General features: G+C 39.8%; 1 protein-coding gene across 1 annotated transcript in view; it reads right to left on the reverse strand.

Annotated features, from left to right (window-relative positions):
* Positions 1-26,356, reverse strand: part of LOC141370179 (protein O-mannosyl-transferase TMTC1-like) — a 69,099-nt gene extending 42,743 nt beyond the window's left edge. The window contains exons 1-2 of the mRNA XM_073878014.1: positions 26,314-26,356; positions 25,318-25,432 (exon numbers count right to left, since the gene is read on the reverse strand). Coding sequence (XP_073734115.1) covers positions 25,318-25,432; positions 26,314-26,330 — 132 coding nt within the window. The 5' untranslated portion in view covers positions 26,331-26,356. The remainder of the gene's footprint in view (positions 1-25,317; positions 25,433-26,313) is intronic.
* Between the last annotated feature and the right edge of the window lie 254 nt (positions 26,357-26,610).

Below are 26,610 nucleotides of genomic sequence, written 5' to 3' on the forward strand. Positions count from 1 at the left end.
AAAGTAAGTATAAAGCGTAATTTTTTCTCAAAAGTTACAGTGTTGGTGGAGTTATTTAGATAGGTAATTTAAATAAAATATATGCATTATGAGCTTTTAAACAGCTGCTTCTGCAACCCAAATAGGTTACCAAAAAAGGGAAGAAAATAAAAATAGAACAAAAGGGACTTCCTTAAAACTATCCAGTCATGATTATTTACCCAAAATAGTACCCTATTAAAATACATTCATCCTAAATGGAAACTGATAGACATCTCCTACCTTCTTGTTTATTTGAACTCAAATCAATATTGCTAATAAACTGTTTATAAACTACTTGAAAAGCTGGCATAACATTGCATTTTTTTTAAGCAGAAAGGAAGCCATTTGGAATGACTCCAAAAGTAATTACATTTGGTAGAGAGGTGCTAGTAGAGCCAACTGAAATCATCAACTAAAATATTTATTTTTAACTCATTGACTTCTGTATTACTTTTCAAATAACCATCTTGTTTAATTCTGCTTAAATTTCAGAAGCTCAGTAATTTGTGGAAAATCTGGGCCCTGCCAAGTTTCTCTCTCTTCCTTTTTTTTTTTTTTTTTAAGCAATAGCAAAGCCATCTGGCCCTAGCCTTTTGTTTGTTGGGAGATTTTTGATTACTGATTCAATTTCTTGGCTGGCTATCCATTTGTTCAAGTTTTCTATTTCTTCCTGTTTGGGTTTTGGTAGTTTATATGTTTCTAGAAATTTATCCATTCCTTCCACATTGCCCAATTTGTTGGCATTGAATGAGTAATCAAAAATTAAAAACATTAACAGAATTATTCACCATGATCAAGGGGAATTTATCCCTGGGCTTCAGGGATGGTTCAGTATTTGCAAATCAATCAATGTGATATACCATGTTAATAAAAGAAAGGATAAGAACCATATGCTCCTCTCAACAGATGCAGAAAAAGCATTTGACAAAATACAGCATCCATTTTTGATAAAAACCCTCAACATCATAAAGGCCATATAGGAAAGACTGACAACTGATATCACCCTAAATGGGGAAAAACCAAGAGCTTTCCCCTATAGTCAGGAACAAGACAGGGATGTCCACTTTCACCACTGTTATTTAACATAGTACTCGAAGTTGTAGCCTTAGCAATCAGACAACAAGAAGAGATAAAAGGCATCCAAATCAGCAAGGAAGAAATCAAACTTTCACTATTCGCAGATGACATGATACTCTATGTAGAAAACCCGAAGGACATTACCAAAAAACTACTAGAACTGATACATAAATTCAGTAAAGTCACAGCATACAAAAATCAATGTACAGATCTGTTGCATTTCTATATGCCAATAATGAGGCAGCAGAAAGAGAAATCAAGAATTTCTCATTTACAATTGCACCAAAAACCATAAAATACCAAGGAATAAACCTAACCAAAGAGGTAAAAGTTCTGTACTCTGAAAACTATAGAACACTTATGAAAGAAATTGAAGAGGACACAAAGAAATGGAAAAACATTCCATGCTCACGGATTGGAAAAACAAATATTAAAATGTCTATACTACCCCAAGCAATCTACACATTTAATGCAATCCTTATCAAAATACCACCAGCAGTTTTCACAGAGCTAGCACAAACAATCCTCAAATTTGTATGGAACCACAAAAGACCCTGAATAGCTAAAGTACTCTTGGAAAAAGTAAAGTTGGAGGCATCACAATTCTGGACTTCAGGCAATATTACAAAGCTGTAGTCATCAAGACAGTATGGTACTGGCACAAAAACAGACGCATAGATCAATGGAACAGAATAGAAAACCCAGAAGTAGACCTACAACTATACGGTCAACTAATCTTTGGCAAAGCAGGAAAGAAGATCCAATGGAAAAAAGACAGTCTCTTCAACAAATGGTGTCGGGAAAACGGGACAGCCACATGCAGAAGAATGAAACTGGGGTCAAGTTTCTTACACCACACACAAAAATAGAATGGATGAAAGACCTAAATGTGAGACAGGAAACCATCAAAATCCTAGAGGAGAACATAGGCAGCAACCTCTTTGACCTAGACCGTAGCAACTTCTTATTAGACACATCTCCAGGGGCAAGGGAAACAAAAGCAAAAAAGAACTATTGGGACCTCATCAAGATAAAAAGCTTCTGCACAGTGGAGGAAACAATCAACAACACTAAAAGGCAACCTACAGAATGGGAGGAGATATTTGCAAAAGTCATATCCGAAAAGGGTTAGTATCCAAAATCTTATAAGGAACTTATCAAACTCAACACCCCCAAAACAAATAATCCAGCTAAGAAATGGGCAGAAGACATGAACAGACATTTTTCCAAAGAAGACATACAGATGGCCAGCAGGCACATGAAAAGATGCTCAACATCACGCATCATCAGGGAAACACAAATCAAAACCATAGTGAGATATCACCTCACACCTGTCAGAATGCCTCAAATTAACAACACAAGAAAAAACTGATGTTGGCAAGGATATGCACAGTTGGTGGAAATGTGAACTGGTGCAGCCACTGTGGAAAAGAGTGTGGAGTTTCCTCAGAAAGCTAAAAATAGAACTACACTATGATCCAGCCATTGCACTACTAGGTATTTACTGAAAGGACACAAAAATATTGATTTGAAGAGATACATGCACCCTGATATTTACAGCAGCATTATCAACAACAGCCAAACTATGGAGAGAGCCCAAAGATCCATCAACTGATAAATGGGTAAAGAAGATGTGGTGTATATATACACAGTGGTATATTACTCAGCCATCAGAAAGAATAATATCTTGCCATTTTCAACAACATGGATAGAGCTAGAGTGTATTATGCTAGACAAAATGAGTCAGAGAAAGACAAATACCATATGGTTTCACTCATATGTAGAATTTGAGAAATGAAACAGATGAACATAGGGGGAATAAAAGAGAAATGCAAACCATAAAACAGACTGAGAACAGACTGAGGGCTGCTGGAGGGGAGGTTGGTGGGGGGATGGGTTAAATAGGTGATGGGTATTAAGGAGGGCACTTGTTGTGATGAGCACTGGGTGTTGTATGTAAGTGATGAACCACTAAATTCTACTTCTGAAACTAATATTATACTATGTGTTAACTAACTGGAATTTAAATAAAAACTTGAACAAAAGAAGCAACAGTAAAAACAAAGTGAAATATTCACCAATTTTCTACTATAAATTCTACTAATGGGAAAATGATGTCTTGCTAATAAAACTGGAAATTCAACTTAAACAATTTACTCATGCATTCTCATTGTCTAGCCTAGCAGGAGTCAGGAGGCTTCTCAACAGAAGACTGAGGGAGAGTTGGCATCAGCTGGCACTTAATGAAATTGTGGGGCTCTGTAAATTGTAACCCTCATCTTAATCAAGAGAATTAAAAATAATTCAGAATTCTTTGTGCGCAAAAAGCTCCTCAGAGCTCTGTTTTTCACCTAAGAAATAGTAGAACGCTAAACTATTTCCTTGTCCTAGAAATATGCCCGTGGTAATATATATGAAAATGAATGTTCTGCAAACAGAAACATTAGTAGCACTTGCTTGTTTTATGAGAATACTATTGTTCAGAGCCAAAGGATCTGTGTGCTTCTTCACATATAAAACCCTTTCCTTCTGTGCAGACAGGGGAGGTTGGGTCTGTTCCGTAAGCTGCACCCTTGGTGGGGAAGGGCATGTTACTCGAATAGAAGTTTGTGTTTATTTCCACTGTCTTCTTCCTACTCACCAACGTATCATAAATTATGCCATATCTACTATCACTTTCTGCTTCAATCCTGCTTTTGGAAGAAAGTTCAAATAACACCTTGTGGATATGCAAATTTGTCTTTTGACCGTCTCAACAACTATCCTGTAGTTAAAATGGAAAAATTAAACTCCATCATTTTGGAGATGCTGTAAAGCTCATCTGGCTCCTTCCTCAGACAGCAAACAAACTAACCAAAACATTGAGTGACATGATTAGAGCCTGTGCTTATGGAGAGGAAACTTACACCCAGTGCATCTACATAATATGCGGTACAAATTAAAATGTGGGTATCTGTGTTCAAAATGCAGGGGGAAAGTGCAATCCAAGATACTAAAAGGTGAAGTTTTTTTCTTTACAAATGTGTTATTACTTATAAAATGTAATATGGGTAATCGTGATACATAAGTAACAAAATTAACGAAAATATCATTTTTGGTGTTAGAATTCTATACAATACAAAAAAATAATATAATACTCTTACTGTGATATTTTCTTGATTGATCATGAGTTTTTTTATGGTTTGATTTTCTGAAAATTCACTTATTGGGTCATTATACCTTTAACAACTTCATTTTGAATTAGTATAATTTAAAGTGATGTCAGTCACTTTTGGAAAATTCATGATTGCAACTAATTTTTGATAATGTTTAATTTTGAAAGGATCATTTTTCTGATGCATTTATTAAGGGTACATTTTAGGCTGTGACAACATTGGGATAATTTTCTAATAAATTATTTTTTAAGCTTTATTTATTTTAGAGAGAGAGAGACAGTGAATGAGAGAAGGGGCAGAGGGAGAGGGAGAGACACAGACTCCCGCTGAGCAGGAAGCCCGACATGAGGCTTGAGCTCATGACCCTGATATCATGACCTGAGTGGAAATCAAGAGTCCGATGCTTAACTGACTGAGCCACTCAGGTGCCCCAGTAAATTATTTCAAAATATAAATTTTAGTACACCTACAGCTGAGGCTGGCAGAGCAATTTTTCTTAAAAGATTTGACTCTTCATTCAAATCAGTTTTGTATAAGTCTTAAATTTCATTTTTAACGTAAATTTGTGTAATTGCATTTTAATGTTTCTTCTGACATTTTCAGGAACCTGTTCAAGAAACTGAAAATGGCTTCATTATTTGTGTATAATTTAAAATGTCTGTTTATGCATTCTATTGCTCTATCTTCAGTTACAAAAAACAATTAATAGTCTTTGGAATAATTCGTTCACCTGAAGCTTCCTCTGTAAATGGAGTTATTTTCTGTAGAATGTGATGATTTTTAAGAATTTAATGTCTTCTTCAAAGTCTATGGATATTTACTCTTCAATGTTACAATGTTCAGTGTTCAAAACCAGGAATTCTAAACGCTGAAAAATTCTAACAACTATCTGATAGGCGTCATTGAAATATTCATGTGTAAACTTTTACTTTGTGATAATTTCCTTAAAAAAATTCACTACCTTAGCCCTGGTAGTTCCTGACCCAGGACTCAGTCCAAGGGTTAATGTTTGTGCAGACGCCACAGGGGCAGGTTCTGGGAGGGATGGATAGGTGAGCTGGTCTCCTGCTGCTGACCTTGGCTCTGCCCCCACGTGGGTTCCTCTTCTTTCTACTGCTCTGGCTGCTGCCTCTTCTATGTTGCTGCCTTTGCCAAACTGGGTGCACATCCCGCTGGGGCTGCCCCCTTGGGGACCGGAGGCTCCTGGGATTGTGCTGAGGCATGCCCTTGCACAGTGCGTGTTCCTCCTCTGCAGATGTGAGGTGGTGACTGAGGAACACGCTGGGCCCCATCTTGGTTTTAGAACCATTCTGTAGGACTCCTCACTTGGCCCTTCTCGCTCGGCCCTGCTTCTGCTCTGGACAGCCCTCATTTGGGCTCCCAAAAGGTCCCTGAGGGATGGATACAGCCTGGCTGACAGGTGTTCCATCTCCTTGTAGTTGGGGGTTTGCTTAGCCACCATCGAGCAATTTCTCTTAGCCTCTTGTTCTTGGGCCCCACACCGGTGTGGCCCTCCCGTGCCCTCCAGCCACTGGGCATCTTACGTTAGAAGAACATGGTTCAGAGAGCTGCCTTGGATCCCAGAGCTGCTCTCGCTTCTTTCCAAAAATCCCTTCTCCATCAGAAATCCTGGCTGGAGGGCCCGTCTTGTGCTAGAGCCACCCCACACGCCTCTAGTCCTGGTGCTCTCGCCTTTCTTCCATGCAGACCCCACGGTGAGGCAAAGCCTGTGGGTTCCTTCTCTAGGAGAGAGGCAGAGGCAGACTGCAACGGGGAACAGGTCGCAGGCTGCCTGCTGTGCTTGCGGGCTCTGCATTATGGGGTCATCCTTGGCTTCCTTGTCTGTCGGGCTCTTCAGCTGACCCCTACATGTGGTCTCCCCACAAAACCTTCCTCAGTCCTTGCTCCATGGAGTTTTTCCTTTTCACTGCTCACTCTCCCTTCACCTTTGCATCATCCCCACAGCACTTACTTAAGTGCTTTCAGGAATGATCCTCCCTTTTTCTAGACTGAGGGTAGAGATCATGCTGTATTTCTCTTTCTCACCCCACCCCACCTAGAACCAAGCTGAGGTCTCAAGCCCATGCTATTGACTTGTTCATGACTACTAGGGGTGATGCCCATAGTGATGGGAAAGCACAGGATGCCATAGGGCTGTGCCAGGAAGTGACCCGATCGAGTCTGAGAGGACACGGCTCTGTTTGGTACAAAGTCTAGCGCAATAGGGAATCTTAAATAACTGAGGAAGGGTTAAGACTTACACTGCAGGAAAATTTCATGCACTTTATTTACTAAATAGATATATGTGAAATGTACAGGGAAAACAAGTAATGAATGGAAGTTATAGAAGCAAATAATTTTGCTGAAAGTGACATTAAGAAGTCATCTACAGTGGTGGATTTATACCCTTCCAGGAATTCTTTTGGTATTCTGGAAGACAGTTGTTGTAGACAATTGAACTGGGACCCATTGAAGGCCATGAACCTCATATCAATGACCCTTGATCTAAAGGTACTTATCCACAATGCAGCTTAGGGTTAGAACTACAATGGAATGTTACAAACAGACCTCAGCTTACCAAGTATGGAAGTCCTCTGAAATACTTGTTTTGATCAATAAATTCCAAACACAAGATACTTTCCATGTGAAAAAATTCAAAAGTCAAACAAAATCCAGAATATACTCTCTTGAGCCCTAGACTAGTATGTTTTCCAGGAGACGCATAATAGGAGAAATTGTCTTTAAAGCCAGACAGATCCAAGATGGTTGGATATTTGGAAATCAGTAGTAATAGCACTGGAAATCAGTAGTGGAGATCAGTATTGGAAATCAGTAGTAACATCCCAACAAAGCTTTATCTTGATTTTCCCCCAAGGGATTGAGCAAAGATTTTTTCCATTATAAATAGAAACATGGGAATAAGACAAACAGCTGTTTTTGCCAAAAGCATATTCTTTCAGTCCTAGTTTCCAGTCCTAGTTCTGCTACTGAGAGAGAAATTAATTAGAAAGCATACAGAACAAGGTCATGATCCTAGGGTCCTGGGATTGATTTCCGCATGGCGCTCCTTGCTCAGCGGGGACCCTGCTTCTTCCTCTGCTACTCCCGCTGCTTGTGCTCTCTCTCTCTCTCTCTCTCTCTCTGACAAATAAATAAAGGAAATCTTAAAAAAAAAAAAGAAAGAAAGCATACAGAACAAGTGTTGAAACACGGGAGGAAAATATTTTAAAATTCGCTTTTTTTTTTTTTAAGATTTTCTTTATTTATTTGACGGAGACAGACACAGTGAGAGCAGGAACACAAGCAGGGGGAGTGGGAGAGGGAGAGGCAGGCTTCCTGCCGAGCAGGGAGCCTGATGCGGGGCTCGATCCCAGGACTCTGGGATCATGACCTGAGCCGAAGGCAGATGCTTAATGACTGAGCCACCCAGCCATCTCAGCATTGCCCCACACCTGGACCTCACACGTCCTTGGCGACACCCGCCAGAACCCTTAGGAGATTATTTTCTGATTAAGAAATATTAAGTGTAAATATTTTACACATTAAGGAAGGTACTGGTTTTATGCCATGATGTAGAAGGGAGATTATAAAGGATCTTCTTATTAAGGAAAAACAAGTTTCTGTGAGTTGCAAATGCTGCATTATCACCATACTCTGCTTTTCTCTCAACCTCACTGAAACTGCTCGGCATTATCTTCCATGTTCCAATACCAAAAATTTAAATGCATTGCCCTAGGACCTTAGTGTCATTGTTTAACTCAAGCTGTAAACTGCAAATGGCACTATATTTCTAACATTGCTATAAATGAACTGAAGAGGATCAAAGAGTTGGATCAGACATGGGAGATAGGGACTTGGGACCCGGAGGCACAACTTCACAGCGCGGCTGGAATTGTGCGTGGGCTCAGGCAAATGCTCTCAGGGCCACTTTATGCAACAGCCCTGTTTCAGCCGGTGCATGTCTGGAAGGCTTCCCATGGGAGGTCACTCCTCTCCAACAGGTCATGGACTGCCCCTGAGACAAACCTATGTAAGAGAGAACCCCCCGATTAACCAGCCTGCTTGTTTCAGACTGTTCATCTTACATCAGATGGAACCAATGCTATTGTGGGGGGTGGAAGCCACTTTTATGTGAAGAACCTCATTACAGCATTCAGATAATTCAGATAGGTGAACACCTCAAGAGAAAATCTGACTCCCAACATGTGCCCGGCTAGAATGAGGATTATTCTCCTTGCAACCTGATTTCCTCTTGTGAACTAAGGGACCCTCTCCAAGCCCTGAAACCTCAATAGAGACTAGAACGAAAAGTCGTGCTGGCAAATGCTGAGCAGGATAGAATATCTTCCTGATTCACACAGTCAGGGAGTATGGAGAACCCCTGGAAATGTTCCTCACCCTTGACTAGCTTGATGAAGGGTGCCATCCAGGTATCATTCTTTATCTTTATCTACTCTGCCTCCCTTTAGCCACTTCTCTCACTTTTTTTAAAATTTTTTTATTGTTATGTTAATCACCATATATTACATCATTAGTTTTTGGTGCAGTGTTCCATGATTCATTGTTTGTTCATAACACCCAGTGCTCCATGCAGAACGTGCCCTCCTCAATACCCATCACCAGGATAACCCATCCCCCTCCCCCCCTCCCCTCTAGCACTTCTCTCACTTTTTAAAGAAAGGAACACTTCTCACGTATCCTGAATTTAACAATGACCCCCTACGCTAGAGGGGAAAATTCTCCCGGAATGACAGACAAAAATACAATTGAGAATATTGGTACTGTCTGGTCAAAGTGGAATAACTGGACCAGATTTATCTTCCACCTGAAACAATCCCCCAATAGACAAAATACACTGTCTTCAAGATGCTGGACCTCAGGCCGTGGAAGGCATTGACTTCTGAGGGGTGGGAAGGAGACCAGGCAAGCCCTACAAGTACTCCAGCTAACTGCCTGCGAGTTTCTAGGCTGTGGAGCAGGGAGTGGAAACTGAGGCATACCCCCTGAGTTGAGAAGATGGAGCTGAGAGTCCAGGGAGACTAATAGTTCATAGAACAGCATGCCAGAGAAGAGGGAGCTGCACAGAGACAGCACCCTGGAAATTCACAGAGGGCTCCCTGGAGTATCCGGCTGGACTGAGAGGAAACTTCTGAGGTTTGGGAAAGAACCATCAAAAGAAGTAGAGGGAACAGTGACTGGTCCTCATGCAGGCCTGGGAAGTATGTCTGTTCCTGCCAGCCAGGCTGGAAAAACTCATCATTCATGGGGCCTGGGGTAAAGTACTCAGAAAGATCATATCTTGGTAGAGAAGAATAATTAGCCTAGAGTAGGCACTGTTCCAGGTTTGTCTAACAAATCATAAATGTAAGGCCCCAAAGGAGAAAACTATTTCAAGTAACGTAGCCATGTAGCAGAACAAAGCTCAAGAAAAGCAATAGAAATACAAAATTTTCCATCAACCAACAAGGTAACATTTGCATCCCGTCAAGATTACCAGATATACAAAGAGGCAAGAAAACACAGCTCATCAGGAGGAGACTAATCAGTCAATGGACACCAACCCAGAACTGACCCAGATATTAGAATTAACAGAAGAGGATATTAAAACACTGGTACCTATCAAAAGTTGTACAAGCATTTCCCCAGCAACATTATTCATAATAGCTAAGACTGAAAGCAGTCCAGATGTCCATTAACGGGAATACAGATCAACAGACAACTTAGCAATAAAAAAGAATGATTCTCTAAGAGATGCAACAATTTTAATGAATCTCAAAACCATTCTACTGAGTGAAAAAAGCCAAATATAAAAAACTACGCATCCTATGATGGTTCCACTTACTTGAACTTCTCTAATAGGTAACAATCTATGGTGATAGAAGTTAGATCAGGGGTTGCTTCTGGGATGGAGGGAGGGTCCACTGAGAAAGAAGACAGGGAACTTTTAGGGTTAAAATATTTTCTATATTGATAGTAGCATGAGTTATAGACGGGTATGCATTGTAAAAAGAGATCAAACTGTACAAATTGTGCATTTCATGCAATAAAAATTCTTGTTAAAATTTTAACAGTCCAATAGAAATATAGGCACTACATGTTTAACAGCAAGTCAAATGGCCAATATTAAACATATAAAAAATATTTTTAGTATCATTAGAAGTCAGGAAAAAATAAATTAAAACCACAGTGAGACACCATTTTACACTCACCAAACTGGTGATACTTTAAATTATGATAGTAGTTGACATCATTTGCTCACATCTCCGATGATACAATATATATTGGTACAAGCACTGGGAAACATTTTGGTTTGACAAGTGATGTTGAAGAAAGGCATTCCTTGTGCCCTGAAATGCCACTTCTAGGAATATTTCTGAAAAAAGTCTGGAGCATCAGATATTTTAAATCTTGTTACTGATAGCATTGTCTGTGATAGCAAAGGCTCAGGAAACTGAAATGTTTAGTTCTAGGATTATACATAAATAGTGGTGTAGCCATCCATTTGTTGTATACATGGAGTGGAATTTGATGAATTTCAGCTACACAAATCACATAGCTACATTGCACAGGGATAATGTTGATGAGAAAAGCAAGTTTCCAAAGAAAACTTACAGTATGATTCCTTCTATAAATATTTTAAAACATGTAAAAATAAACTATAGTTGACCCTTGAACAATGTAAAGATTAGGGGCACTGACCTTCTGCGCAGTCGAAAATGCTCGTATAACTTTTGACTCCTCCAAAACCTAACAATTAATGGCCTATTTTTGACCAGAAACCTTAGCAATAACATAAGCAGGTGATTAGCACATATTTTATATGGTATGTGTACTACATACTGTGTTCTTACAATAAAGTAAGCTAGAGAAAAGAAAATGTTATTAAGAAAATCATAAGGAAGGTAAAATACATTTATCATACTGTACTGTATTTGTTCAAAAAAATCCTCATATGAGTGGACCTGTATAGTTTAAATATATGTTGTTCAACGGTCAACTGTGTGTGTTGTTTAGAGGTACAGACATATGGTAAAACTGTAAAGACAAGAAAGAGAATAATTAACTTAATTTTAAACCATGGAGTTTGAGAAGGGGAATAAGCATGGAGATGGGCACATAATACAAAAATGTTCATTACATTATTGTGCTACTAAATATATATTTATATATATTCTATTAAAATTCTTTCTTGTCCACTTAATATCTCACACAAAATTTAAAATACAGTGAGCAAGAAGAATATAGAAAGGTAAACCAAAGAATGCGAGAGAAAATTGAAGATGTCATTTTTTATTATCAAATGACAACCTAAAAATCTTTATAAAACTGTTATAAATCTGCCAAGTCCTTAATGTGAATATTTCTCATTTAGAATTATAAGATCACCATGTAATAAAGGCAGAACTGAAAGACTAAGTGAATAATGCTATTTATAAAGCAATGCATCCAGATAAATGTCAAGATACTCTAAAAAGTATTATTTGCTTCCAGCTCATAATTAATTGAATGCCCTGTGGAGGCCAAGATGCTCCGGCATAAAGGTTTTTGTCACTTCCATAAAGATGTTCACTTGCTCTGCCGTTTCACAAGAGCTGATTATGTGCAAGTAGAATTCATCTCCTTTGTATCTTCCAGAGTTATCAGAAGTGGTGGGTAGTGGCGGTGGTGGAAACAACATAAAAGATCCTGGTTTTTTTAAAATAGACTTAAGGTATTTTAGTGCAATTTTAAAGTCTACTGCAAAATTGAGTGGAAGGTACAGAAATTTCCCGTAGAACCTCTACCCCACAAGTACACAGCCTCCACCATTATCAATACCCCCCACCAGAATGGTACATTGTTGCAATTGATGAACCTACATTGACACATCCTTATCACTCAGCATCCATACTTTAAAAGGTCTCATTTAAAGAAACGTAATAGTCAAACTCAATTTTTTTTCTTTCCCTGGAAATATGAATGCATCCTCAGTGCATGCATGTGTATAAGCATGTGCTTATGCAAGTGCTGTCTGGAGGGAGTGCATCTGAATCAGAACAGGATGACTAGAGAGGGAGATGGATTCCATTCTGACTTCTTTCACTTTTTGCAAGACCAAAGAAATCTTCATATATAGATCTATCTAGACCTAGGATTCCATGGCATGACTGAGTTACCAAGTATTGGCCCAAAAGGAAGAGAAAAACCATACATCCAGAAAACACAGTGCAGTCTCAGCCCCACAAACCTGGGAGAGCTGCTGCTTGCACTCTGGGGCTGCTAGGCTAGGGGTACATAGAATATAGCAAGTGAGGCTTGGGAGGAAGAGCAGCCTGTTTTGTGAAATCGTGCCCATTTTCTGGGGGTAAGTCATCAACAGAATCTATAAAGTAAATGAATCTTCAAGGTATTTTTTAAGAGTCAGCAAGTTCTGGGGCTCCTGGGTGGCTCAGTTGGTTAAGCGTCCAAATCTTCATTTCGGCTTAGGTCTTGATCTCAGGGTCATGATCTCAGGGTCATGAGATCGAGCTCCAGGTTGGGCTCTGCACTCAGGCTCTGCGCTCAGTGGAGAGTCAGCTGGAGATTCTTTCCCTCTGCCCCTGCCCCCACTCATGTGTTCTCTCTCTCTCTCTCTCTCTAAAATAATAAATCTTAAAAATAAGTCAGTAAGTCCTTACATTACAAATGCTCAGCCTTTGTTACATCTATGGCAGTTGAAGGCAAATTATGCAAAGTACAGAATTTAATCTGCTTTTTCTTTATTTCAAAGTTTTGGTGAATACATTTGACTTAAGTTTCAAAGCCATTTATAGACAGGAACCCAGACTGCAGAGGGAGAATAAAAAATGACAAAAAGCTCATTTGCAAAATACTTTCCTCAGTTGATTTAACCACCATGAGAGTCTCTATCATTATGGTATCTAATTTGGCTGAATTGGATATCAATGTAAGAATATTACTTTCTATTTTCATCCCAAAAGCTCCAGTAATGTGTTGACTCAGAGAAAGAATACCTTCCCAACATTCAACTCTCCATACAAACTTCAACTATGCACATGCCATGTAAACTAGATTGTGTAAAAAAGAAGAAACATAGCGATTTAGTTTTATAGAATTTGGTAGACAGAATAGACTTTGCAAAGCATCCAAAAATGTTGACCCATGCCCACTTTATAGGTGAGAAAAACGAAGATAAGGAGGGCACTTGATGTAATGAGCACTGGGTATTCTATGCAACTGATAAATCACTAAATTCTACCTCTGAAACGAAAATAATAATAATAATAATAATAAAGTATATAATATCTGACCCAAAGTCACACAGGAAGCCGGAATCATGGTGAAAATGAGTAGAAGACCTCCACTTTTTTTCTACCCTGTGTTCTCTTTGCCTCTAGCACAACTTAGAAATATTTATTCCCTATGTCACTAGCTCTCAAAAGAACAAATCAAATCAGTGCTTTGACAATGTTCAGATATTTCAGAAACGGAAATGAGGAAGGAACATTGGTGCATGCTTTGATTTCAAGATAGTCTATTCTTTTAGTCCTCAACCATGATCACACCTGTATTTTCTGCTTAAAGACTCAGGTGTCTGCAGTGTTTGGCTGTCTTCTAGAGCTATAAGTGGCATGATTTACTTAAGTATCATTGCATAGAAACAATCTTCCTTGGGGAAAAGTACATAACACCTCATTGACTTTACGAAAAACAAAAATTACTGTTATCAAGTCAAATAAACAACCTTTTCAAGCAAAAATGTTTATCCATCATAATTTTAGTATAGTTTATAATTCCTTTCACAGTCAGACATAAGGAAAAGAAAGTCAAATGCAAAGTACAAAAATAAAAATCTATGAAAAAGACATAACTGTCAGATACGTAACACTCAACTGGTCAATAACTGAAATATATTGGTTATTCATTAGGTACAAAGTGTAATTGCCCCTCTTAATATAAGATACAAACATTAATCCTTTCCTCTGTCCAACTAAGACTGGAGGTGTGTGTGTGTGTGTGTGTGTGTGAGAGAGAGAGAGAGAGAGAGAGAAGAATTGTCTCCATTTCTCCATTCCTTCAAAATCCATACTTATGTTCCTTTTAAACACTTCACCAATAGATATGAAGATTAACTCTTTAAAAAAACATCTCTAATGTCAATTCTCTCATAGAAACGGCTGCTGAGAGTAATTTCAAAAACAATATGCATTTTCTAACATATATAAATAATAATGACCATGATTTGCATAGTTGTGAAAAATATTTAAAAATTGGAAAATCTGGGGCACCTGTGTGGCTCAGTTGGTTGTGTCCAACTCTTGATCTCAGTTCAAGTCTTGATTTCAGGGTTACGAGTTCAAGCCCCATGCTGGGCTCCATGCTGGGTGTGGAGCCTGCTTAAAAAAAAATTGCAAAATCTGCAGACAAGAAATATATCTTCCTCTATGGTTATAAAGCTCATCTCTCTAAAGTTTAGTAAATTATGTTTTGGTTTTCAACCTGATTGTTTATTTCATAGATGCTTCTTTACCAGTTGAGGCTCAAATATATTAAAAAGGGTATTTGAAAGAAGTCAGCTTTTAGTCTTATATTTAAGTGCAAGAAACTGGGAGACGGGGTGTATGTGTATATTCATGGTGTTATTCTAAATAAGAATTGAAAACTAGTAGTGTGGGATGCCTGGGTGGCTCAGATGGTTAGGCGTCTGCCTTCGGCTCAGGTCATGATCCCAGGGTCCTGGGATCGAGTCCCTCATTGGGCTCCCTGCTCCTTGGGAGCCTGCTTCTCCCTCTGCTTCTCTCTCTCTCTCTCCCTCTCTCTCTCCCTCTGTCTCTCATGAATAAATAAATAAAATATTTAAAAAAAGAAAACTGATAGTGTGGATAGGTAGGAACAAGTTTATAGGTCTCTGTGTGATTTGTTAAAACTACTACCAATGTTCATGGATGAGGAGCATTTCCGGTTGGAATCAATACAACTATGGCATTCTAAGCTACTCAAAGCTGATGGCTCTTTATCAACCTCAGCTTGTTACAACCGGTTAGGATGCAATCGAATGTTCAGTTTTGCTATCTTCCATGCATAAACTGCTGTGAGTCAAAATTTCTTTTGATATATAGTCGCTATGATGATGATCATAATGATGATCATGATGATAATTATGATCATGATATTTGTTACTAGATTATGAAGTAGTTTTTAAATTATTTATATTTGTCCAATCTTGTTTTCCTTCTACTGGACAAAATGAACTTCCAAACTCTTAATGATTTGTTTTTACTTCTCAAGTATGTATGTTTTATGGACTTGGTCACATCACTGTATAAGGAATAGTACCAGACAATGTTCAATTCACGTGCCATTTAATTTTCAGAGCTACAAACTAGAGTTTCCATCCAGTTATTTGAGATCACAGGGTATATGGTTTGGTGTAGAATGATGTTCTCAGGAAAGAAATATTTCCATATAGAAATATGGAAAGATCTAGAATATAGATCTAAAATAAAGATCTAGAGTACAGAATATAGAGAGATCTATTTATTTTATTTTATTTTTTAAAGATTTTATTTATCCATCTGACAGAGACACAGCGAGAGAGGGAACACAAGCAAGGGGAGTGGAAGAGGGAGAAGCAGGCTTCCTGCAGAGCAGGGAGCCCGATGCAGGGCTCAATCCCAGGACCCCGGGGACCATGACCTGAGCCAAAGGCAGGCACCTAAGGACTGAGCCACCCAGGCACCCCTAGAGAGATCTATTTCTATTATAATCTTCACAACCTCTCAGAGAGCTACATTTAAAAGAAAAAAAAGAAAAGAAACTAAAAATAAAGACTTGAAGGAAAAATGGAAAGAGAAAGTAAAAGAAGGAAAGGAAACAGAAAAGAGAACAAGAAACCCGGATCTGGGCATCAGCAGCATTAACTACAAAGCAAAATAACTACAAAGTAAATTCCCCAAATTTGGCTTAAGAGCTCTATTTGTATTCTGCCGAAGAAATGAGAGAGTTTGGAGGTCTTGACATCACAGCTACTCAGGCCAGACGTTGAGAATTCCATATGGTGACTGTTAAGTGAATGGAAGAGCCCAAAACACAGAGGCCTGGAATACTCTGCCAAGGGCCATTTATGATAGTGACTGAATTGCATGCCTGGTGGGAAATTTTTATGTGCTGATAGCTTTTGCTTTCAACATATATGCCCCTGGGCATCCAGTTGAAAAGCAGATTGGTCTACATCAGCAGTTCTCAAACTTTCTGCTCTCAGTGTCCTGTAGGCTCTAAAAATTACTGAATCTAAAGAGCATTAATTTCTGTGTCTCATATGTCAATATTTGTCATATTAGAAATTTAAACAGGGAAATTAAAATATTTATTAATTCATTTAAAAGTAGCAATAATATACCAGTTTTCCAACCAGATACTTATACAGGTATGTAGTTGGGAAAGGGAGGAGTATTTTATTGGCTTTTTAAGGTAATTGTGGATATTCTTCTTTGATGCACCAAGACTGGAAAGGTGACCTTTTCTTAAAGGTTAGTTGCAATCTGGACTCTGAAACTTTATCAAATGAACCATCAGTGAACTGTTACATTAAAATAATTGACTTATCTTACACTTTCAATAGATCACGTACCACTGCATGATTTTGTTACATCATGCATTGGTCATTTTGTAAATTACTGGTTTACTGAGTTATGCAAATATTCCAAATGATGACCCATTTCATTATATGATATCAAAAATCATATTCATTAATATGCAACCTATATCATCAGAAAAGATGTATGTATCCAGAAGCTCGCGGTGCAGGTATAAATTTTCCAAAATACTGATTTTCATTCAAAAGCAATTTTTACCATGGGCAACAAGTATAATCAGGTATTTTCCCTGAAGTGATAGCTCACTTTATTTTCAAGGAAATGTCTTGTAAATACTTATATCTCAAAAACATTTGTCAGTCATTCTCTCAAGTAAAAAAGACATTCCCCCCAAAAAGCCACTAGTTTAGTTGTAACCCAAGAGATCACAGAAGTGAGTTTCTTTAAGACAACCATCTCACTTTGCTATGCAGCAGAAATGCTTCATGTGGACATCCCATTTCATCACACAAAATGTGAAGAAGAAATTTACTCAAGGGCAAAGATTTAATAAAATCAGTAATTTTTGCTGCTTCCTCAGGGGCTACATGTACCTGGCAGGGAAGAAATGCAATGACTAGTAGGTCCGTTAGGTGGCGCTGCCGTGATTTGGGCTAAGGTGCTAGCAGTTTTAAGCACCATTACCCTTGCACAATCAGTTGCAAATGTCGACATAGTAAAAATGCACATAACATCTTAGTATTACAATGAAAAGAACTTTGACCCGGTGAACACACAGAAAAGATCTTGTCCCCCCCGCCCCCCGCAGGGGTCTGATGAACCACATTTACAAGAAAGACCTTATCATCCACCAACTGAAATTCATTTGATGGAATGAAGGCAGCCAAGCACCAGTTCTCAATCAACATTAAGCAAAATGATCCAGGGACATCGGCAGCTTGGCACCCTATCCACTGCTATCCAGGTATTAAAATTAAAATTTTGCTTCCTTAGCATGCGATTTATCTGGAAGAAACTTTAATGCTAAGTTCTGGAAGAAGCCAAGAAGCATTTTATTATAATGATCCATTTTAGTGTTGAACTCAGTTCAAGCACCAAAGCAGTTTTTAGTAAGCTTGCAGGTGAACACATGAAGGTAATTTCTCTTTTACTATATGCTCTGGGGTCTGGCTTAGGTTAGAAAACACGAATAATGATTTTAAACACAAAAACCAAAAAAACTTCTCTCAAGCTTTTTAGCCTCAGAAAGGAGTACCCTTCTGGTAATCTACATATGTCTATGAAGCCACTCTAAAGGAAATTGAGAATTGAACTTGGATAAATTGATTAACCTAAGGAACATTAAAGTCAGGAGAACTCTGTAGAACAAAACCCTGTTCCCGGATGGCATTCCCTGAAGGAACAGAGACCATAATTAAGGAGCCTAGCATCACCAGACTAATGCAAACAACTTTTTAAAGTTTTACAGCAGTCCCCACCATTTGTTTCACCTATCACAAAGTAAGGCCATCTGGCCACTCTTCCCCATAGAATATTTCATTACTCGCTTCCCTCTGGCAGGGTATTAACACCCACATGCACACCGAGTATGTGTGAACTCCAGTGACACCAAAGGCTATGAAGTGTTAGAAGCTCTTTTCACTTCACTATATTTAAAAAACATATATTTTATAAATGATGTAAAAGCTTTAGGTGCACCGCCCCTTCCAGTGCCAGAAGTGCGACCGGGCCTTCTCCAGGTCGGACCACCTTGCCTTACACATGAAGAGGCACTTTTAAATACCCAAACAGTGGAGGGGCACCTGGGGGGCTCCCTCTTTAAGTGTCTGCCTTCAGCTCAGGTTATGATCCCGGGGTCCTGGGATTGAGCCCTGCATTGGGCTCCCTGCTCAGCGGGAAGCCTGCTTCTCCCTCTGCTCCTCCCCCTACTTGTTCTCTCTCTCTCTCTCTCAAATAAATAAATAAAATCTTTAAATCCCCAAACAGTGGCTATGACCCACACTGCCAGAAGAGAATTCAGTATTTTTTTTTTTTTTGACCTTTCACAGTCTTCCCTGCCACCCGCCCCAGGGGCAGAAGGAGGAAGCCAGCGGGAAAACACTACAATCATGGTCAAGTTCCCAACAAGCCAACTTGTGAATGGATAATCAGGAGACACAAAGAAACCAGAAGACAAATCAAAGAACCAATGGGGTCTGTGACTGGATCTTCTATCGTTCCAATGCTAAAGCCAACTTGACTATTCTTGGACTTACAAAACATCAAGGGGGTGATTGGAAGGTATGGATATCAGGGTATAAATTAGATCCATGGGTTGGGAGGGAGGGAAGACCAGAATCCCCTTGAATTGTGTTTCGATGCAATATAAGCATAAAGATCACCTTGTATTCTCTTTGCCTTCTAAAAGCCGTTATTACGATATTAGAAGAAGAGGAAGAAATTCAGGTACAGAAAATGTGTTTTTAATAACCTAAACGATGGTGCTTGGTGAGCCTTGGTTCTAAAGGTACCAAATGAGGAAGCCAAAGTTCTCAAACTGCTGCATACTTTGACAGGGAAAATCTATTTTTGTCTTCCGATCTATATTTATGACCTAAGTCAGGTAAATACGCCTGGTTTATTTCTTTTAACATTTCTATGCAGACAGTCTGTTATGCACTATTTCAGATGTGCAATAATTTGTACAATGGTTTATTCCCAAGTATGCCTTAAGCAGAACAAATTTTTTTTTCTATATAGTTCCTTGCCTTAATAAATATGTAATATAAATTTAAGCATACTTCTATTTTGTATATTTGTAAACTACAAAGTAAAAAATGAACATTTTGTGGAGTTTGTATTTTGCACACTCAAGGTGAGAATTAAGTTTTAAATAAACCTATAATATTTTATCTGAAAAAAAAGCTTTAGGTGCATATGGAACTGAAAATCAGAAAAGGCATGAAGAATATGGAACTGAAAATCAGAAAAGGCATGAAGAAATTGGAAGTGTATTTAGATGATAAGATCATTAGTTAGTAATATATAAAATTGCTTTAATCATAAATAGTATTGCAGTAATTATGATAGTTGGTTTACTACCAAACACTGCTTGGAAGTTACTGTTCTCCCAGGTCACAGCCTCTTCAGTTTCCTGACTCCAGAGAGTAAAGCTGTAATGGTCTTACTGTAGCCATTATCAGCCGAAGAACAAAGTCTTTCTACCACTTAAGAAGAGGAAGAATTCAGTAACAGTATGTGGCCTAGCACATTACCAAACAAAGAAAATTCATGAAGGAGGTATGGAGAAAAGAAGAACTCTTAGAAATATTGGAAATAACCTTTATAATAAAATATTAAATGACATCCACTTTCATGAAGTGTGGTCTGAGTTAAAAGTATGAGCAAGCTGAGCAAGGAGCCCAATGCGGGGCTCCATCCCACAGCCCTGAGATCATGACGTGAGCCAAGATCAAGAGTAGGACACTCAACCGACTGAGCCACCCAGGTGCCCCTTAATCAAGATATTTAAAGTGATGAGAACCACAGGGGAAGGGAGGGAAAACAGAATGAGAAGTCATCAGAGAGGGAGAAAAACCATGAGAGACTCAACTCTAGGAAACAAACTGAGGGTTCATGGAGGGGAGGTGGGTGGGGCATGGGGTAACAGGATGATGGGCTTTAAGTAGGGCACGTGATGTGATGAGCACTGGGTGTTATATGAAACTGATAACTTATTGAACACTACACCTGAAACTGATGATGTGCTATCAGTTGGCTAATTGAATTTAAATAAAATAAAATAAAATGATGGAGTTGTTGCAGTTTTCAAAACATGGTTGTAAATTCTTTGATGCACCTTCCACTGAGAGGTGGGGGTCTCTGTCTCTTTCCCTTGAAGTTCAGTGAGCTCAAAGCTGCTTCATCCAATGCAGTACAGCCAAGGTGATGCTACAGGATTTCTGAGACTGCAGTTTTCGTCCACTGGGAACATTGGTTCTTGGAGTCTCGAGCCACCAAGAGAGAAGTCCAGGTATCGTGTAATGCAACTCCAGGGAGACCATATGTAGGCATTCAGCTTGACAGTCCAGCTGACTATCCTTCAGCATTCTAGCCCCAGTGCTGAACATGGGAGTGAAGAACTGTCTTGGTCCCCTGAAGGCCTTCCACACAGCTTTGGAGGACAAGAGTGAAAATGGCGGCCTCCCAATCTCCGCCCTGGAAGAACTGAGAACTTGGGGCCCCGCTCCTCAGTGCGCCCCCAGAGAAAAGCAGTCAATCACTCCCGTCTCCCTGGTCTCCGGCCGCACTCCGTGCTCACCCGGCCTGTGATCGAGCGTTTCTATCTCTGGCACCCGACCCCGTGTGGAGTCTCCAAACCCAGCAGATCCCTGTGGTGTGCTCCCGCGCTGCTCCTCCCCGGGGAGGAAGGGGGGTCTCCCCGGATCCCCCACTTGTTGGGTCCCTGCTGGAGGAGCAGTGGCCCGACTGGGCGGCGGATCACAGTTTATGGCAACCCCGAGCTGAGAGCCCGCGCCTCGGCTCCGTCTCTGCAGCCAGCTTCCCTGCTCCGATACCTGGGAGCTCTGCTGCACTCAGGCACCCCCGGTCTTACTGTGACCCTGAGGGTCCTGAGACCACAGTGTCCCACGAGGGTTCCACCCCAGCTTAGCCACTGGAGCGACGTCCCTCAGCAGAGCCGGCTTCTTAAAAGTTCTGATTTTGTGCTCCGCGGCTCTATCACTTGCCAGAAGCGGCTGACGGAGGCCCCCTCCCCCGCCGTCTATCCTCCCGAATATCGCCTCGGATTCACTTCTCCGCACGTCCTACCTTCCAGAAAGTGGTCGCTTTTCTGTTCAGAGAGTTGTTGCTATTCTTCTCTTCGATCTCCTGTTGAGTTTGTAGGTGTTCAGAATGGTTTGATCCCTATCCAGCTGAATTCCTGGGACCAGACGAAATTTAGGTCTCCATTCCTCTGCCATCTTGGACTCTCCTGAAGAACGGTCTGGAAGTGGATCTTCCAGCCCCAGCTCCTCAGGTGTCCCCTAGCCATACAAGTCGCACCAGCTGAGGCTCTGACAGACAATGAAGCTGAGAGGAACCTCTCCCACTGTGCCTTGTCCCAATTCCTAACCCATGAACATAATAAAAATGGTTGTTGCTTTATAGCACTAATAAAGCATGGGGTGCCTGGATGGCTCATTACTTAGCAGTGTAGATGATTGAAAGTGGGGTGTGGGTACCTTTTAGATGAATCTGAACCCATAAACTTCACTTGTAACTGGTGGTTCCACATTCTCCGCACTCAGCTTATCTGGTCACTTCGTCAAAGGCAGGGGCGGAATAAGATTGAGAATGGCCTGAAATCAATCAACAGGAAAGGTGTGAGAAAGCTCAGTGAGTTTCTCTCAAAACTGATCTGCTGTTGGTTGTAATGACTTGGTCTACTCACGGTGCCAACTGTGTGCAACACAAAGCTCAGAAGTCCATCGTAGGACTTCAAGCAAGATGGGAAATTTTGGCCGTGATTCTTACTTTGTGAGATGAGAGTGTAATGCAAGGTCTTTGAAAATGAAACATTAAAATGACACTTAAAAGATTGGTTAATCATTCCAACAGTGAAGGTCATAATATTTATATGCCTCCTTAAATCCCCTGAATTTTAAGTACTCCATGGTTCTAATTTAATGCCTAACATGACACTGTTCTCTACTCCCAACCCTGTCTTAATTTCTTGATTTACTTGCCTACATGTAAAGGCAATTATAAGAAAGACTTTTAAGATCCACTTAAAGTGATCACTTAGAGTGAAAAATCTAAGCCATGCCTCATCCACAAAAGGTAGAAGACTTTGAGTAAAAGCATCACAATCAGCAGCAAAGTTCCATGAGGGCAAGGTTTTGTTTTGTTGTCTGATAGCAACAGTCAGCACTTACAATAGTGCTTAGCATGTAGTAGGTGCTCAATATATACTTATTGAATAAATGACTAAACACCATGCATGCAGGGTGAGCTACTACAGAAAAGAGAAGAAAGGAAATGTCCACAAATTCTGAGTCAAAAACTGCCCTTAATACATATTTCAGTCACTATTAAATGAAAAGGAAATCAATCAACTATATATGTATGTATATATATTATTATGTATCATTAATATATTATACATACATTATATCATGTATATTATATAAAGTGAATATAATATATTCATATATTATATACAAATTATAACATATAAATTATTATATATAATATAGAATACAATTCATATGTCATATATTATGTATTTATATATGAATATATAATAATTATGTACATAAAATAAAGATAATATATCATGTAGAATTCACTGAGCTTTGTAATGTAAAAGGGAAAAGCTGTGGGCATGAATTTAGCATTTGGGGTAGGATGAGGAAAGAGTGGAAAATGTGAAGTAATATAGTGAAAAGGCAAAATCTGCTTACATTTTATATGATTGAAGGACAGAGCTCTATATCTTTGGTCCAACCATCATGTATTAAGAGTTTTTTTTTTTCTTGAAGATAATCATTAAGTGGCATGTAGACCCAGGCAACTAAAGAAATGCTATTTAGTAGGCAAAAAATTTTTTCCTTATGTTTAGTGATTTGTTTGATTTGTGGGCAATTTTGTCTCAGCCTTGTGCCAATGCTCCCATACAAATTCATGTTTAATAACTTTGTCACAAACAGCTCTCAAAGTGAAACAACAACAAAAAATCCCTGTAACCTCATCCCCAGCCTGTGAAATGGGGATACAGTGTCACTTCAAACAGAAGCACCCTCAGGGATGGTAATCATCGGCTGTGAGGGAGGTGGTGGGTGCCCGTGTGCTATGGACTTATTCCATGCGCTAGCACACGCAGTCCTCACACCTACTCTGTATGGAAGGTATTGTGCCTATCATTATCATCATCCCCATTTTTGAAAACGGAAAACAAGAGACAAGGAAAGGCTAAATGACTTGCCCAATATCAAATATATTGTGGAGCAAGATTCAAAGCCCAGTCCCTCTGACTGCAGACTCAGAGGTCTTAAGTCCTAGTCTATATGACCTGTTAGAAGCTTTATTAACCATGGCGCTCCTGGGTGGCTCAGTTGTTAAGCGTCTGCCATCTGCTCAGGTCATGGTCCCAGGGTCCTGGGATCAAGCCCCTCATTGGGTTCCCCGCTCCACGGGAGGCCTGCTTCTCCCTCTCCCACTCTCCCTGCTTGTGTTTCTGCTCTTGCTAACTTCCTTTCTCTCTGTAAAATAAATAAATAAAAATCTTAAAAAAAAAAAAGAAGTTTTATTAACCTTATCTAACCCATGTCTTGCTCCAAAGTACAAGCATAGCTCCCCCAAATAATTTCAGTACTGGGTACGTATCTGCATTAAAAAAAATGATAGCTTCTTTTTTTAAAAGAGAGAAAGCTGCCCTCCTCACTCAAAACATGTCAACTTGGTAAACATCTAGCCAACTGCAGCAGCGCTGTGGCATGTTTCCAGTCAGGCACACTCTCTAAATCGGTTCAGTGCTTGGAGATTTAAAACAAAACAAAACAAAAAACAAGAAAAGACTAGCCTATTAATGTCATTCATCTCAATGTATTGGCAAAAATATCCCACCTAGAAGTCCATCAAGAATGATTTAGTGGTGCTTTTAGTAGACACAAAAATGATCCCCAAAACTCCCTACCCTTGAGAGTTTAACTAAAGGCCAGTGATACATACAAGCAGGAAAAAGGCTGACGTACTGAGCTAAGCCCTACCTCGGACTCGACTCCAATCCTCCATGGGGCCACCCGTGGGAAAAGCATAAGTTCAGGAGTCAGACAGGCTGGGTTCCAATTCTGACCACCACTTTTAATAACTTTGTGAATGTAAGCAATATTATTCAATCTATCAGATCCTCAGTTTCCTTCAGGAAAAACGACAATGATATTATCTACCCCTAAAGTAGAGTTGCCCCATTTAATACATAAAAGTATCAGAGACAAATTTGAATTTTGGATCAACATTGAATATTTAAATATAAGTATGTCCCAAATATTGCATAAGTCATACTGATTTTTTGTTATCTGAAATTAAAATTTAACTGGGTGTCCTGTATTTTATTTGGCAACTCTACCTTAAATGACCATTGTGATGGTTGAGCGAGATAACAGATGTGAGGTGCTGGCCCACTTCCTGGTACATAATGGATGAATAACAGATGTTACCTTCCTTCCCCTATGGAAGAACCTTATGCCACTAATCATCCTTTCACAGACCAGCTTCCTCATCTCTCTTCTCTAGAGTTATTTTTCCTGTGACTACAAACATTCATGCCTCCCTTACCCATTAAATTTAATATAAAAAATTAAAATTTGCTATCTCAGCTAGTTAGCCTGTTAGTTCTCCACATTCCTTCATTGCCAAATTTATTGAAAGTCTTCAACACTCAGTTCCAATATTTCCTTACCTCCCACTCTGTCATTTATTCATTTCAAAAGTAAATGAGGAGCACCCACCATTTGCCAGGCTGTGTGCCAGGCACTGGGGATCCAACTATGAGCAAACACCGACATGGTCCCTGCTCCCACAGTGTTCATCATCTTCTTGAAGTCTGACATCTGTTCCGCCATTCTGAAATCACAACACTGAGAGTCATGAATGCTCTTCTAATTCCTCATTCACCTGCTCCATCACCCTTCTAAACAATCAATCCCTCTTTTCTCTGCCTCAGGGATCTCATGCCTTCTGTGACTATATCCCCCACCCCTAAACTCTTACCCCCAGCAAATCCCTCCCCTCGTCTTTCTATCTCAATAAAGAGCTTCCCCATCCACCCTGTTGTTCAAGCCAGAAACTTAAAAATCTTGGCTTCTCCCTCTCCCCCTCATCCCATCGTTAGCAGATTCTGTAGACCCTATGTCCAAAATATATATCCCTATGCTCGCCATACTTGTTGAATCACCATGTTGTACACCTGAAACCAATATAACATTATGTCAACTATACTTAAATATATATATAAAAAACCAAAATATACCCTGAACTGTCCATAGCCCTTCATTGCCATCATTGCCACCTCAGCTCAAGATTCTTTTGCCTCTCACTAGACAGTGTAACAGCCTCCTAACTGGGCTCCCCGCTTCTCACAGCAACCACACTGAGTATTTTGGAAGAGCAAACCTGATCAGGTTACTTCCATACTATGAAAAACAAAACAAAACAAACCAACCCAAACCTTCCAAAGTCTCCCCATTTCACTCAGAGTAAAAATCGAACTTGCTTTTATAGCCAACATGGTCCTCCCTTTGCCCACCCCATGACCTCACCCCTTCTGCTCCCCACTTGCTCATTGCTCTCAAGCCTGGGACACTCTGACAGGTCCTTGCAGAGGGCTGCCCCTGCCCCCCAGCTCTCAGCTCAGACCTCACCTCCTCAGGGAGACCTGCCCTGACCAGCCATGCTGACCCATCACCCTCCACCCCATCCTGTTTCCCTCTCTCCATGGCACTGACCTTGCTCCTTCATTCATTGTTGTTTATTTAGCATCCATCTTCCTCTGCTGGAAGGAAGCCTACACAGGGGTAAGGACCTTGTCTTGCTTATTCACCAGGACATCCCTGGTGCCTGGACCATGATAGCCACATGGTAGATGCCTAATCAATATTTGCTGATGAATGAATGAAGAAAGGCAAGAACCAAAAACAGGCAAAGATGAGAATAATTGGAAACAAGACCATGGAAAAAGGGAGTTTCTGCACAGAAGTAACTTGAAGTGTTTAAGTACTAATGTTATAAGTAGAATTTTCATA

The sequence above is a fragment of the Callorhinus ursinus genome, unplaced genomic scaffold, assembly GCF_003265705.2.
Source record: "Callorhinus ursinus isolate GAN/ISIS: 27379988/994484 unplaced genomic scaffold, GSC_fseal_2.0 scaffold27, whole genome shotgun sequence".
NCBI lineage: Eukaryota > Metazoa > Chordata > Mammalia > Carnivora > Otariidae > Callorhinus > Callorhinus ursinus.